This window comes from Peromyscus eremicus, chromosome 3, assembly GCF_949786415.1.
Source record: "Peromyscus eremicus chromosome 3, PerEre_H2_v1, whole genome shotgun sequence".
In the NCBI taxonomy this organism is placed as follows: domain Eukaryota; kingdom Metazoa; phylum Chordata; class Mammalia; order Rodentia; family Cricetidae; genus Peromyscus; species Peromyscus eremicus.
Genome location: NC_081418.1, coordinates 131,595,377 through 131,608,910, shown reverse-complemented (window position 1 = coordinate 131,608,910; position 13,534 = coordinate 131,595,377). Strand labels below are relative to the sequence as shown.

The window sequence follows — 13,534 nt, the reverse complement described above, 5'->3', positions numbered from 1 at the left end:
CCCACAGATTTGGGGGCTGGACAGACGGCTCAGTAGTTAGGAGCACCTGTTATTCTTACAGAGGCGCCATTTTCAATTCCCAGCATCCACATAGTGTCTTCACAACAATCCTTTCCTCCAGTTCCAGGGACCTGACACCCCCTTCTGGCTTCCACAGGCATTGCACACACATGGTACAGGTAGACATGCAGGAAAAACATTCATAAACATAAAATAAATACATTAAAAAAGTAGAACCAGACGGTGGTGGCACACGCCTTTAATCCCAGCACTCAGGAGGCAGAGACAGGTGGATCTCTGTAACTTGGTCTATAGAAGCAAGTTCCAGCCCAGCCAAGGCTACACAGAGAAACCCTCTCTTCAAAACAAAACAAAACAAAAAGAGTAGATAGAATCCACACATCTGAGATAACATCTGCGGCTGAAGACAGAACCCAGGGGGCAGAAGGAAAAGGCAGGCAGTCAGCTCCCCTGGGGTCTCTCTGGAGCGGAATTTCTTAAACATCTCCCAACAGTAATCCCTTTTAGCCTGAGAAATCTGCACACAACTCCTGGAGTATGGGTCCATAAAGTAGGTATACACACTGAACATTTACTGATAACAAATCATATGGAAATTCATTTTCAATTTTTTTAAAGATTTATTTATTTATTTAGAAGAGGGCACCAGATCTCACTACAGATGGCTGTGAGCCACCATATGGTTGCTGGGAATTGAACTCAGGACCTCTGGAAGAGCAGCCAGTGCTCTTAACCTCTGAGTCATCTCTCCAGCCCCGGGAATTCATTTAAAAATAATGCTTTTGAAATACCATTTATCAAAGACAAAAGAAAATTTGCGCATTAATGAAATATCTATGCTTTATTTTTACATAAAGAATTAAATCTTGGTTCTGGGGAGATGGGTCAGTGGTTAAGAACACTTACTTGTTGCTCTTGCAGAGGACCTAGGTTCAGTCCCCAGCACCTACATGGTGGCTCACAATCATATTTAACTCCAGTTCCAAGGGACCTGATGTCCTCTTCTGATCTCTGTAGGCACCAGGCAAGCACATGGAGCACATACATAGATTTGGGCAAAACACTCGTACACATAAAATAAAATTTAAAAGTATAAAATAAGCTTTTTTTAAAAAAAGAGCACTTATGAGCTTGGTGGGTGGTGCACACCTTTGATCCCAGAACTCAGAAGGCAGAGGCAGGTGGATCTCTGTGAGTTCAAGGCCAGCCTGGACTACAAAGCAAGTTCCAGCACAGCCAGGGCTGTTATACAGAGAAACCTTGTCTTGAAAACAACAACAACAACAACAACAAAAAGAGCTCATACTGCTCTTCAGAGACTGAGTTTAGTTCTCAGCACACACATCAGGTAGGGCTCAGTTAACCTGTCATTACCAGCTCCAAGACTTCTGATGCCTTCTTCTGGCCTTTGCAGGCACCAGCCCATATGGCATATACTCACATAGACAGACATACAAACAAATAAAAATAAGCCTTGGGCCAGATGTGGTGGTGCACGCCTTTAATCTCAGCACTCAAGAGCTGGAGGCAGGAGGGTCTCTGTGAGTTCAAGACCTGTTTTGTTTTGTTTTGTTTAAGATTTATTTATTTATTATGTATACACTGTTCTGCCTGCATGTATGCCTATACACCAGAAGAGGGCACCAGATTTCACTACAGATGCTTGTGAGCCACCATGTGGTTGCTGGGAATTGAACTCAGGACCTCTGAAAGAGCAGCCAGTGCTCTTAACCTCTGAGCCAGCTCTCCAACCCCCAAGGTCTGGTTTATATAGTGAGTTAAAAGATAGCCAGGGCTACATGGTGAGACCCTGTCTCAAAAAACCAAAAACATTTATTTAAAAGATTAAACTTTGGCTGAATATTTGATCCGTAGGATATGGAGCATCTTCCAGTTTATTTCAAGTAATCGATATTGTATGTGTATGCATGTGTGCGTGTGCGCATGTGTCCGGGCACATGTGCAGAGGCCAGAGAGGACACCAGGTGCCCTGCTTTATTGCTCTTTATCTTATCCCCGTAAGACAGGGTCTCAGTGAAACTGAAGCTCACTGTTTTGACTAGGCTGGCTGCAAGTGGGCCCCTGGGATCTACCTGTTTTTGCTCCCCAGCACTGGGACTACAGGCTGTGCCCAGCTTTGATGTGGGTTCTGAGGTTTAAAGTCATGTTTGTGAAGCAGACACGCTTACTCACTGAGCCCTATCCTCAGCCCCTTGATCAATATTTTAATTTTATAATCACCAGTGCTGAGAGCACTGCTTTGCATGAATCATTGCTGAGATCACCATTTTCAGAATACATAAGTGGTACAAACTAGAAATTATGTTAAGGGCCATCCTGGAAATTCTGTCCTAATTCTAAGCCAAAATTCACTTAACAGCTTTTCAAAATGCTCATGTTTTTGTTTTCTGTCATTAATCTGTTACGTTTCTATAAGAATGTAAAACTTCATGTGCACATTAAAAACACCATATCATAGCATACAGTAGTCTTGAACCTGAGCCAAGGTGTTTCAGGGATTGTTCACTGGCATTGCTAGGTGTGTGGCAAAGTGTAGTCAGAAGATTTCCTGTGTCCCTCCTGGCCCATGGTTGGGACAAATCTCTCACCCACAGTCCCACAGCCTTTTATAAAATAATCACACAGAGGCTTATTTTTATTTTCTCTTTAAAGACTTTATTTTTTAAAACTACTTTTTTTTTATATAATTGCATATGTTCCTTTTTCTCTCTCTTTTAAGCTACGTACATTTTTACAAACATTGTAACCCGTTAAGAGGTTTATTCCATCTGAATCTGACTTATTGTGAATCTATAATGCTTCTCTGACCAGGAGAGATGTTAAATTGTTAAACTGAGTGGCTAATACTGAAGCAGCAGCTGACTCCGCCCATTTCACCTTTTCAACATGGCAGAGGTAATTCACCTCCAGCTCTGGGAGTCATGCTCACCGCTGACTCTGGGAGGCAGTGGGTCCATGCCTCCATCCAGCAGCATGTAGCCCAGAAACATCTTTTTTTTTTTTTTTTCCTGTACTAGCAAAAGCTAAATCCACCACACAGTGTGCTGCGGGGCTTGGAGATGCCTCTGTGCACTGTGGTGGGAATAGGCCACGCTGCTTAGCTCATGGCGGCTGGTGTCTAGCTCCATCTCACAGTCAGCTGTTAGGAGACAAGTGTCTATGCTACTGCTGGCATGAGACTGTGAGACTAGGAAGCCTGGTGTGGCTCCGTTTCTGTGCGTTCAGAATCTTAAGCTTTTTTAGGTCTATGTGGATCAATGCCCAATGGTGAGTGCCAAATGTAGTCAGAAAGTTTCTCCGGTCCTGCCAGGCCTCCTCAGCCCCATGGCCTGCTTATAAAATAATCACACAGAAGCTTAATACTAATTATAATTGCTTGGCCATTAGCTCAGGCTTATTACTGACTAGCTCTTACACTTAAATTAACCCATAATTCTTATTTATGTTTAGCCACGTGGTTTGGTACCTTTTCTCAGTTCTGCCTTAATGTCTTGCTTCCTCTGTGTCTGGCTGGCGACTCCTGACTCTGCCCTTCCTCTTCCCAGAATTCTCCTTGTCTGCTTGCCCTGACTATATTTCCTGCCCAGCTACTGGCCAATCAGTGTTTTATTTATCAACCAATCAGAGCAACACATATTCACAGCATACAAAACAACATCCCACAGCAGCAAAGGCCTCATATTGTATGTTCAGAACAAGACTAATATTGTGTGGTATAACCAGAAACCTTTTACTATTGACACATTTTTTTTCACAACCCCCACTCAGTTACACCACCCCATGTGGGCACTTGACCACCAGCTTAAGCTGTGGGCTGGAGAAGAGCGAGGTGGTGTGAGCAGATTTGAGGTTAGTCTCAGCTGTGCTAAGCAGTACTGTAGCTAATGGGGAGTGGAGATAAAGGAGGACCACTATAGTACTGTGGATGCCTAGGGGAGCCTGGTTCACCATGTTCACATGGTACTCACAGATGGTATATGATAGGCTGCCCACGCTGGAGGCTGGAACTAGATTGCATGGGTGGTAACATCTTTCTGTCTTACCAGAGAAGGCCCAGGTTCAAACCCCAGCACTGCCAGGAATGCCCAAGAAGTACTACGTAGGTGTACACTAAGTGAAAGTAAATAATATGGCTGAGTGTAGATTTCTGTCAGGTCAGCAGTAAAGCATTTGGGGGAGGAGGTATCTTTTTCTAGTCTATGCAAAATCATGGTGTGTGCTGGCCATGAGGTGAAGCAGGCTCAAAATGAACCGGCTAAATCCACAAGTGACTGAGCATCTGAGGGCAGGGGCTCCGCACAGCTCAGACTTTACCTGAAGGAAAAAGAGGCCATGCCTGAGCCCTACCCGCCCCGCAGAACACACTCGGTTCTGTAAGGACCTACAGCTTCCTGCTGTTCTCTCCTCCTTGGCCACAGATGAGACCATCCTAAGGATGGATGAGGTGGGCCACATCCCACAGACAGCAGCCAGCCACGTAAGCTCCTCCAACACTCTTCCCAGGGATGAGCAGCCCCCAGCTGACATGCTGCGGCCTGACCCTCGGGATACCCTCTATAGAGGTAAGTCCTTGGTCACATTCTGATCACCACATGGAGGGTCTACACCGGCCAGGTTCTCTGTGTTGATGAAAAGGACTCAGAGGACCTGTCTATGCTACAGTAGCCCCAAAGTCACAAAATCTTTTTCCCCATTTGAAGTGTAAAACATAGCATACATACCAAAATTACAAGAGCGTTTATGTTCAGTTTTATGATTTCACAAATCATTATAGAGTGGACATTGTCTAACCAACACCCAAGACCAGAAATGGAATTAGATTCAGATGTCTTCACACAGTCCTAGATGGCCACAAATGTCAGCCTCTTTATGGATCCCAGCTCTTATCATCCAGTAAGGAATGACTATGTTAGTCTTTCGATGCTGAGGACGGAGTCTGGGACCTTGAGCTGAGCCTGTGCTCTAGCCTGGAGTGCATCCCCAGCTGGTCATGTCTACATTTTAAAAGCTGATGGTGCGCCCCTTTCCTTCCCTTTAAAAGAAGGCGGTGGCCAGATGTGTCACCTATCTGCAGTCCCAGCAGTCAGGAGGATGGGGCAGGAAGATCCTGACCTTGTGACCATGGCAGACCCTGTCTATCTCAGAAAAACAAAACCAAAAAGTAGTGAAAACTGGACAGCGGGAGGAAGGAAGGGAATCCGCTAAGGGAAGTATGCTGAGGTGGAGCCTTGTGGCCTCTTGAAGTGTCGCTAGACAGTGATCCAGTTGTACTGTCCCTGTGTCTTGGAGTTCTCTTCCTGTGGTGACAGCCTCAGCCGATAGACATGGATTGGGACCACAGCTGTCACCAGTGACTACAGTGCAATTGGAGGCTGCTCTGGTGGAGGACACCAGGTCTCTCCCTCAGCCAGAGGCCTTTGTGGCCCTCACATGTTTGTGTTCTCACCTCTTCACACACTTCAATCCTCCTCTTCCCTTCTGTTCTCAGTGCCGCTCATCCCCAAGTCCCGTCTGCGCCATGTCCTGCCCGATTGTCCCTACAAACCCAGCTACCTGGTGGATGGACTCCCCCTGCAGCGCTATCAGGGCCTCCGCTTTGTAAGTCACGTCCCTAGACCAAGGAGGACTGGAGAGGCCTGTTGCCTGTGGCGGGGGGTGTGGGGGATGGGAGATGGACCAAAGCTGACTCTGTGCTTCCTGTGTCCTAGCCCAGCACACAGGATGGCCTCTCAGGTCCCTGGGCTGCATCCCTGGATGGGCTCACTAGGGTGAACCGTCCTGCAGAACCTGCAGATAGATGCTCTGCCTTCGAATCTGTCTCTTCCCCCCGTCCTACAGCCTGGTGACTCTGCTCCAAGGGCCACACAGACCCTGTCCTGCCTGCTCAGTCCCGGCAACTGGGTAGCCAGTGGCATTTTAAACTCACAGACAAGATGCTTGGGAAAATGTACTAGATGTGGGTGGTAGCTTTATCTGTGTGGAGGGTGAGGGAGCAGAAAGAACGTGATACACCCAGGTCTAGAGATGAAGATAGAGGACTGGAGGCTTGAAGGAAGTGGTCAAGAGTCATGGCCAGGCCAGAGAGTGCGGGCCATAATTGAGGACGTTTTTGGTGGCGGTGAGCTCAGGCTGTGTTCAAGAGCACAGGAAATGGAGTGTAGAAAGGACTCAGCGCTGAGAGAGGGAGTGGATAGAGAGAGGTTCCAAGATGGGGGGGGGGTCAGGTGGCAAAGGGAAGAGGAAATGGTCTTGGTGACAACTAAGGGGGACAGATGGCCCAGGGAGGAGCCCACAAGGGCAGCCGTGAGAAGATGAGTCAAGAGTTACTAAGTGTGACATTCAGCACCGTGGCCCCTCCCCCGGTCCGGTGCGGCTCAACCCAGGCAGGCCGCGTCCTCCCCAGGAGTCTCCCTCTCATGCATGCCCTGTTTTCTCTGCTTCCAGGTTCATCTGTCCTTTGTTTATCCCAACGACTACACCCGCCTGAGCCACATGGAGACCCATAATAAATGCTTCTACCATGAAAGTGCCTATGACCAGGACAGGTGTGTGGCACTGGATGGGGCAAGTGGAGGGACTTTCAGGGGGCCCCGTGGGAGTCAGGAGAGCTGCCTAGGCTGGAAGGGCCGGCCCCTCCACACTGAGGAGTCCTGGGCCCTCCTCACACGCACATGTGTGGGTATTCCTGCCCAGAACATACTGTTCCAGCTCCTTTCTCCACTCCCTCCCAGGGAGAATCTGTGAGGAATCCGGTGCCCATCCACATGTCCTTCCTCCTACAGGTCCAGCTTCCAGGAGTATATCAAGATGGACAAGCCAGAGAAGCAGGGCCTGGAGCAGCCAGGTACAGAGGCAGTGCAGCTAAGGCTGTCAGAGCGCACCTAGCTGCGGGTGGTGGTGGTCTCTTTTTAGGGAACATTCTAATCACTCAGCCTTGCACCGGAGGAGCTTAGCATGCAACCCCCCCTGATCGGATCCCCTCATCACAATCCAGGGAGCAGAGCAGTACCCACGCCTTCCATTTCAGTCCACGTAGAGAGTGATGCTTCTCACGAACTGGGGCAGCTGGAGACGTGGGTGCCCGTGGGACCCTGGCTCTCTACCCTGCTGGGAAGCATGCTATAGAGAAACCCTGTCTTGCTGTGGCCTTCCTTCATGAGGGACAGGGTATGGCTGAGCTCACTTGTTGAGTCCTAAATGGTGCTGGTGCTTATAAGGTATTTTATATCACTGGGCTTACAATCTTCTTTTTTTTTTTTTTAGATTTTTATTTATTTATTATGTATACAGCATGTATGACTGCAGGCCAGAAGAAGGCACTAGATCTTGATACAGGTGGTTGTGAGCCACCATGTGGTTGCTGGGAATTGAACTCAGGACCTCTGGAAGAGCAGTCAGTGCTCTTAACCTCTGAGCCATCTCTCCAGCCCCCGGCTTACAATCTTCTAAGTGGTTGTGTTTTGTTTTGATTTTTTTAAAGCTTTCCTTTGTTTGCATATATGCTTTTGCTTTTTTTTTTTTTTTTTTTTTTTTTTTTTTAAGACAAGGTCTCACCGTGGCATTCAGGATAGCCTGGAACTTGCTGTGTAGCCTAGGCTAGACTCAACTTTGTGACAATCCTCCTGTCTCTCCCTTCTAAGTGCTGTGATTACAGGCCTACACCACCATGCTGCCTGTCAGCCTTGATGTAGATAACAAAACAGGGGGTAACTGAGGTGGAGTAACTTGTGCAGGGTCACTCAACAAACGGCCCCCACCTGGACCCCTCGGGATGTCACATGTGTAACCATCTGCCGTTTTGTGTCTTTGGGGAGGAATTGAAAACTCCTGAAATGAGGGATGATTCTTAACAGGTTTTGAGGATGGCCTTCTAGAAGAATCCCAGTATGAAGAAGCAGAGGAAATCCCTGCCTCCCAAGACCAGGATCCTGGGACACAAGGAAGAAAACAAAGGACTACTTCCACCCCAGGGCTGGGTGTCACTGACTACCACCTCCGGAAGCTCTTGGCTCACCCACAGAGTGGCCTGTTGGCACCTTTTTCCAAGCGGAACTCTACACCTCCCTTTCCAACAAGGACTAGTGACAGCCCAGGCCAGCAGCCAGAGAAAAGGAAGGCGAAAAGTAGTCCTGTGCCCAGCCAAGATTTATCTCATTCTGACAAGGGGACCCTGAGGAACCTGCCTCTCCTTCAGAGAGCCAGACCCACTGGGGACAGTCCCGGGAAGACGCTTGAGCAGTCTCAGTGGCTGAATCAAGTGGAGTCCTACATTGCTGAGCAGAGAAGGGGTGACAGGATGGAACCCCAGGCCCCCAGCAGGGGCTGGCATGGGGAGGAGGACGTGGTGGTAGCAGCAGGCCAGGAAAGAGAAGTGGAGGAAGAGGAAGAGGTGGAAGAAGAAGAGGAAGAAGATGTGAGTGAGGTGTTCGAATACGTACCTGTGTTTGACCCAGTGGTGAACTGGGGCCAGACCTTCAGTGCTCAGAACCTCGACTTCCAAGCCCTGAGGACTGACTGGATTGATCTGAGCTGTAACACATCTGGCAACCTGTTGCTTCCGGAGCAGGAGGCCCTGGAAGTCACACGGGTCTTCCTGAGAAAGCTCAGCCAGAGGACCCGGGGGTAAGGTAAAGGGCTTCCCTGGGGCTGGGGCTGGGGTATATGGTAACGCTGTCTTCAGGAGGCCCTGACCTGCGGACTGAAAGCAGGGTTCCTGCTGCAGGAGTAGCGGACCTTTGCTGGTATTCTGGGGTGTGAGAAGGTTGCGTGGCTTCACCCTGGCTGAGCTGAGGACTAGCAAGGCTCGGTAGATGGCATCTGCCCTCCGAGAAAAAGCTTGGGAAGAGAGAAGCGTGCAAAGCAGGCTGAAAACATCAGCCACAGCCTCAGATGGGGGTTAGAGGGCGTGGCTAGAGCTCTGCTCTCCCTCACCTCTCCCGCTTTCCTGTCTCTCATAGGTCCTCCCCCTCCTCATTATACTGTCTCTTCCTTTATACATTCACTTGTTTAGTCAATCAAGATCTTTTCAGCGAAAATTCACATACTATTAAACTCAGTATGCTGGGTTTTTTTTTTTTTTTTTTTTTTTTTTTTGAGACAGGGTTTCTCTGTGTAGCTTTGCGCCTTTCCTAGAACTCACTCTGTAGCCCAGGTTGGCCTCGAACTCACAGAGATCCGCCTGCCTCTGCCTCCCGAGTGCTGGGATTAAAGGCGTGCGCCACCACCGCCTGGCCAATATGCTGGTTTTAAAAGTACCTTCCCAGTAGAGTTGAGCCGTCACTAGTGGCTAATCACCCAGGGCATTTCCATCCCCTTCGTGTTAGCTTGGGTTCCTGCACCCACACCAGCTGGGCAAGTGCTGCCCTACGAAGCTATGTCCCCAGCCCTTTCCTTTTCTTTCTTTTCAAAATAGGGTCTCAATGAGTTATTGAGGCCAACCTTGAATTCATGGTTAACTCAGGCCTGGAACTTGAGATCCTCTTGCCTCAGCCTCCAGAGGAGCTGGGCTTACAGGCCTGCACCTCACGACCTGAGGACAGGGAAGGGAGAGGAGAGGAAAAGGCCCTCCCTGCTAGTTACGATTGAACAATTCCTTCCCACCGTGGTTACCTAGTGTGCTATAGAGCAGAGCTGCCCCACCTACCCAAGTGCATCCTGCACCTGTAACTGTCCTGCCTCTGCTCCTCCCACCCACACATTCTTGCCAGGCTCTGGTACCCACTGTTCTACTCCGTGCTTCCCTGAGAGACCTTCATTGCTTCCACATACAAATGAAGACACATGGTATTCACCTTTCTGTGCCTAAGTTATTTGTCCTACAATTCTATCCACACTGCTGTGAAAGGATTCTGCTGTTGATGGCTAGATAATATTACATCCTATATGTAACCAATGTTGCTTACTCATTCGCTTATGGGTAAACGCTTTGGCGCTTGTGACTGGAGCTGTGGTGCGCACGTGAGGGCGGGTGACTTTAGCATGCTAACTTTTGTTCCTTGGATAGTAGGATAGCTGGATCATAGGTAACTCTAGTTGTAGTTTTTTGAGGGACCTCTGTGATTTTTTCCTTTAGTAGCTGTACAAACTTACACTCCCACCAATGTGGAAGAGAGTCACTGTTCATCTGCATCCTCCTCTCTCTAATGGCTGTAACTCTGTTATTTTATTTTAGTCATCTTGACAGCTGTCAATCTTGCTGGGGTGAAATGGTATCATTTTGATCTTACCCTGATGGTTAGTGATACTGAATATTTTTTTCATATACTTGTTAACCATTTTAAAAAAGATTTATTTATTTTATATGTGTGAGTGTTTTATCTGTCTGTATGTAAGTGCATTGTGTATGCGCCTAGTACCCTAAGGAGCCAGAAGAGGGTGCTAGATCCTTTGGAACTGGGATTATGGATAGTTGTGAGCCACCGTGGGGCATTGGGAAGCAAACCCAGGTCCTCTGGAAGGTCAAGTGCTCTTAACCATGAAGTCATCTTTCTAGCCCATCTACCCCCACTTTTGGATCTTGTTTGGTTTGGAGGGTTTTTTGACATAGAGTCTCACTGTGTTGACTAGGCCAGCCTTGGTTTGTTTTTTGTTTTTGTTTTTTGGTGGCCCTCCTGTGTCCTTTTCCTAAATGCTAGGATTACAGCCTTATGTGCTACCATGCCTGACTTTTTGTTTTTGTCTGTGGCCTAGAACTCACTATTTGGATGGGGCTAGCCTTGGACTCATAAGCAGAACTCCTGTTTCTGCCTCCCAAAGTCAGGAATTATAAGCAGACACCTGGCTTTTGGTGGGTTTTGTTTTGTTTTTTAGATGAAGTCTTGAGCCCATGTGGGCCTGGAATGTAGGTCGTGCCTCACTGTATACTTTGTTATCTTTGAAAAGGGTAGCTATCTGTTTCCAGATAGAGAGAATGTCTCAGTGGGCAAGAGCATTTACCGTGAAAACCAGGGCCTGAGTTGAGATAAAGCCTGGCATGGCATTGCATGCCTGTAATCCCCGCGTTGGTGGACAGAGACAGGGAGAGCTGTGAGATCTCCGTTCACCTGGATGTGTGCTGCTTCCTCTAGTTTGGCGGGGCAATACTTGTTCACTTTGGCTTTTTGTTGTCTGAGCTTTGAGGCTGGTCCAGACAGTCTCTGCCCAGAGGAATGTCCTGAAGCATTCATTACCTGGGTGTTTTCTTTAGCAGTACCATCATTTCTGGTCCTAAATAGAAATGTTTGAGACTGACTAAGTTGATTTTTGAGTGAATGTGGGCTTCGTTCTAGTCTTCTGCGTATGCAGTTTCTGCTTTCAGAAGGCACTGTCCCCTAGACAAGGCATGCTCTGCTGCCTTTGCTGCCAACCAGTTGGCTGGAAATGCTTGACTTATTTCCAGGTTCACTCGTCTCCTCCATTGATCGACATCTGTGGGTTGTTGTTTTGAGTACCCTGTGTTGGGTGAGTGTGCTTAAAATTGTAGTATCCTCTTGGTGGATTTTTCCTTTAATCAAAGTGACCTTTGTCTCTTCTGACAGCATATATTATATTATATATATATATATATATATATATATATATATATATATATATATATATATAAAATATTACACCTGTTTTCTAGTTCATTTGCTCAGAGCACCTTTACTATCCTTTCACCCTAAGGTAGTGTCTTTATTTGATGGAGAGGTGTGCTTCTTGGAGGCAGCAAATACGTGAATCCTGTTTTTTTGTTTTGTTTTGTTTTTAAGATTCATTTTTATTTAAAACGTTTTTAACCATTATTTTTATTTTATGTGCATGGGTATTTTGCCTGCACGTGTGTCTGTGAATCACATGTGTACAGTGCCTGCAGAGGCCAGAAGAGGGTGTTTGGTCCCCTGTGGCTGGTCTTACAGATGTTTATCAGCTGCCATGTGGGTGCTGGAACCCAACACAGGTCCTCTGGAAGAGAAGCCAGTGCTCTTAACTGTGGAGTCATCTCTCCAGACCCACGATTTATTTTAAATTGTTTGTGTATGGGGGGGGGGCATGTATAAGTGTAGATGTCCTCAGTGTTTAGAAGAGCCTATCGGATGCCTTGGGGCTGGATGATTGTCAGCTACCTGATGTGGGTGCCGGGAACCCAACTCAGGTGCTCTGAAAGAATAGCAATCACTCTTAACCACTGAGCTTTCTGTCCAGTCCCTGTATCCATATTTTTTTTTGTTTTTAGACAGGGTTTCTCTGTGTAGCCCTGGCTGTCCTGGAACTCACTCTATTGTAGACCAGGCTGGCCTCGAACTCACAGAGGTCCACCAGTCTCTGCCTCCTAAGAGCTGGGATTAAAGGCGCATGCCACCACTGCCCAACTTGTTGTTGTTGTTGTTGTTGTTGTTGTTGTTGTTGTTTTCCCTTAATGTGGGTCAATTTCTCAAGGAATCTGTCCCAAGACCCCTTGTATTGAGTCTTAGTGCTATAAAAGGCCTTAAAAACCATTCTACATTTAAAGATGAAGGAGTGAGTCTTAGGGAGGTTGTATCTCTTACATGAGCCTCTACAGCTAACCAACTGCAGAGCAAAGATGAAGCTAGGCCCTCCTGCCGACTGGCCCGCAGGCTTCTGCCACACGCCCTCCGCTCACTCTAGCACCCTCTGTACCTCAGGAGATACCAGCTGCAGCGCATCGTCAATGTGGAGAAGCGCCAGGACCGGCTGCGTGGAGGGCGCTACCTCCTGGAGCTTGAGCTGCTGGAAGGCCAGCGCCTGGTGCGCCTCTCAGAGTACGTGTCCACGCGAGGCTGGCGGGGGAGTGACAGCACCGGTGGGGAGGACGCCGAAGCCCGGAACCTGCAGGGCCTGGTCTGGAGCCCACGCCGGCGTCGCAGACACGTGCTGAATGTCCAGGATCCAGAGCCAAAGCTGTGCTGGCCCCAAGGTTTCTCCTGGAACCATCGAGCTGTGGTCCACTTCATTGTGCCTGGTAAGCTTTAGCAGAATGGGGGTCTTGACGATCACCACGAGCAATGGGTCTTTTTCCTTGATTTGACCTCCCAAGGATTTGTGAGTGAAGCCACCTCACCACTGAGGAAAAACGCAAAAGAAAACAGGTTGAACTGTTGTTGTGCCATTAGCGAACAGTGGAGCTGAGATCACTGCTTTCTGTCCTGCTAGGTCTCAGGGTTGGGTGTGAGCGTCAACTTGGGTTGTTGTTGAAGAAATAAGAGTGAGGGTATAATACAGAGTGGGTTTTGTTTTGGTTATTCTTTGTGGTGCCGGAGATCAAATCCAGGGCCTGGCACAGGCTAAGCAAGGCGTGGAGCGGCACCTCCAGCCCTAGAGTGGTCTTTTCCAGTGAGAAAGGAAAACACGAGACAGTGTGTAAGAATGAAGGAGAAGAGATGAAAGGTGGGAGTAAGACGGATAGGTAGCATGTCTGTTAAAGCTGGGCAGGGTTGCTGCCATGAGTCCTGCCCACGACTGTCTCCCAGATACTGCCTGGGAGGTATTCAGGGAGCTGTAGAAGGGGCTGGTG

At 48.1% G+C, this 13,534-nt stretch overlaps 1 protein-coding gene across 1 annotated transcript in view; it reads left to right on the top strand.

Annotated features, from left to right (window-relative positions):
• B4galnt3 (beta-1,4-N-acetyl-galactosaminyltransferase 3) overlaps window positions 1-13,534 on the top strand; it is a 106,530-nt gene that overhangs the window by 86,042 nt on the left and 6,954 nt on the right. Inside the window, exons 10-15 of the mRNA XM_059256871.1 lie at window positions 4,461-4,604; window positions 5,531-5,640; window positions 6,487-6,587; window positions 6,825-6,886; window positions 7,896-8,664; window positions 12,666-12,982. Of these exons, the coding sequence (XP_059112854.1) occupies window positions 4,461-4,604; window positions 5,531-5,640; window positions 6,487-6,587; window positions 6,825-6,886; window positions 7,896-8,664; window positions 12,666-12,982 (1,503 nt within the window). The remainder of the gene's footprint in view (window positions 1-4,460; window positions 4,605-5,530; window positions 5,641-6,486; window positions 6,588-6,824; window positions 6,887-7,895; window positions 8,665-12,665; window positions 12,983-13,534) is intronic.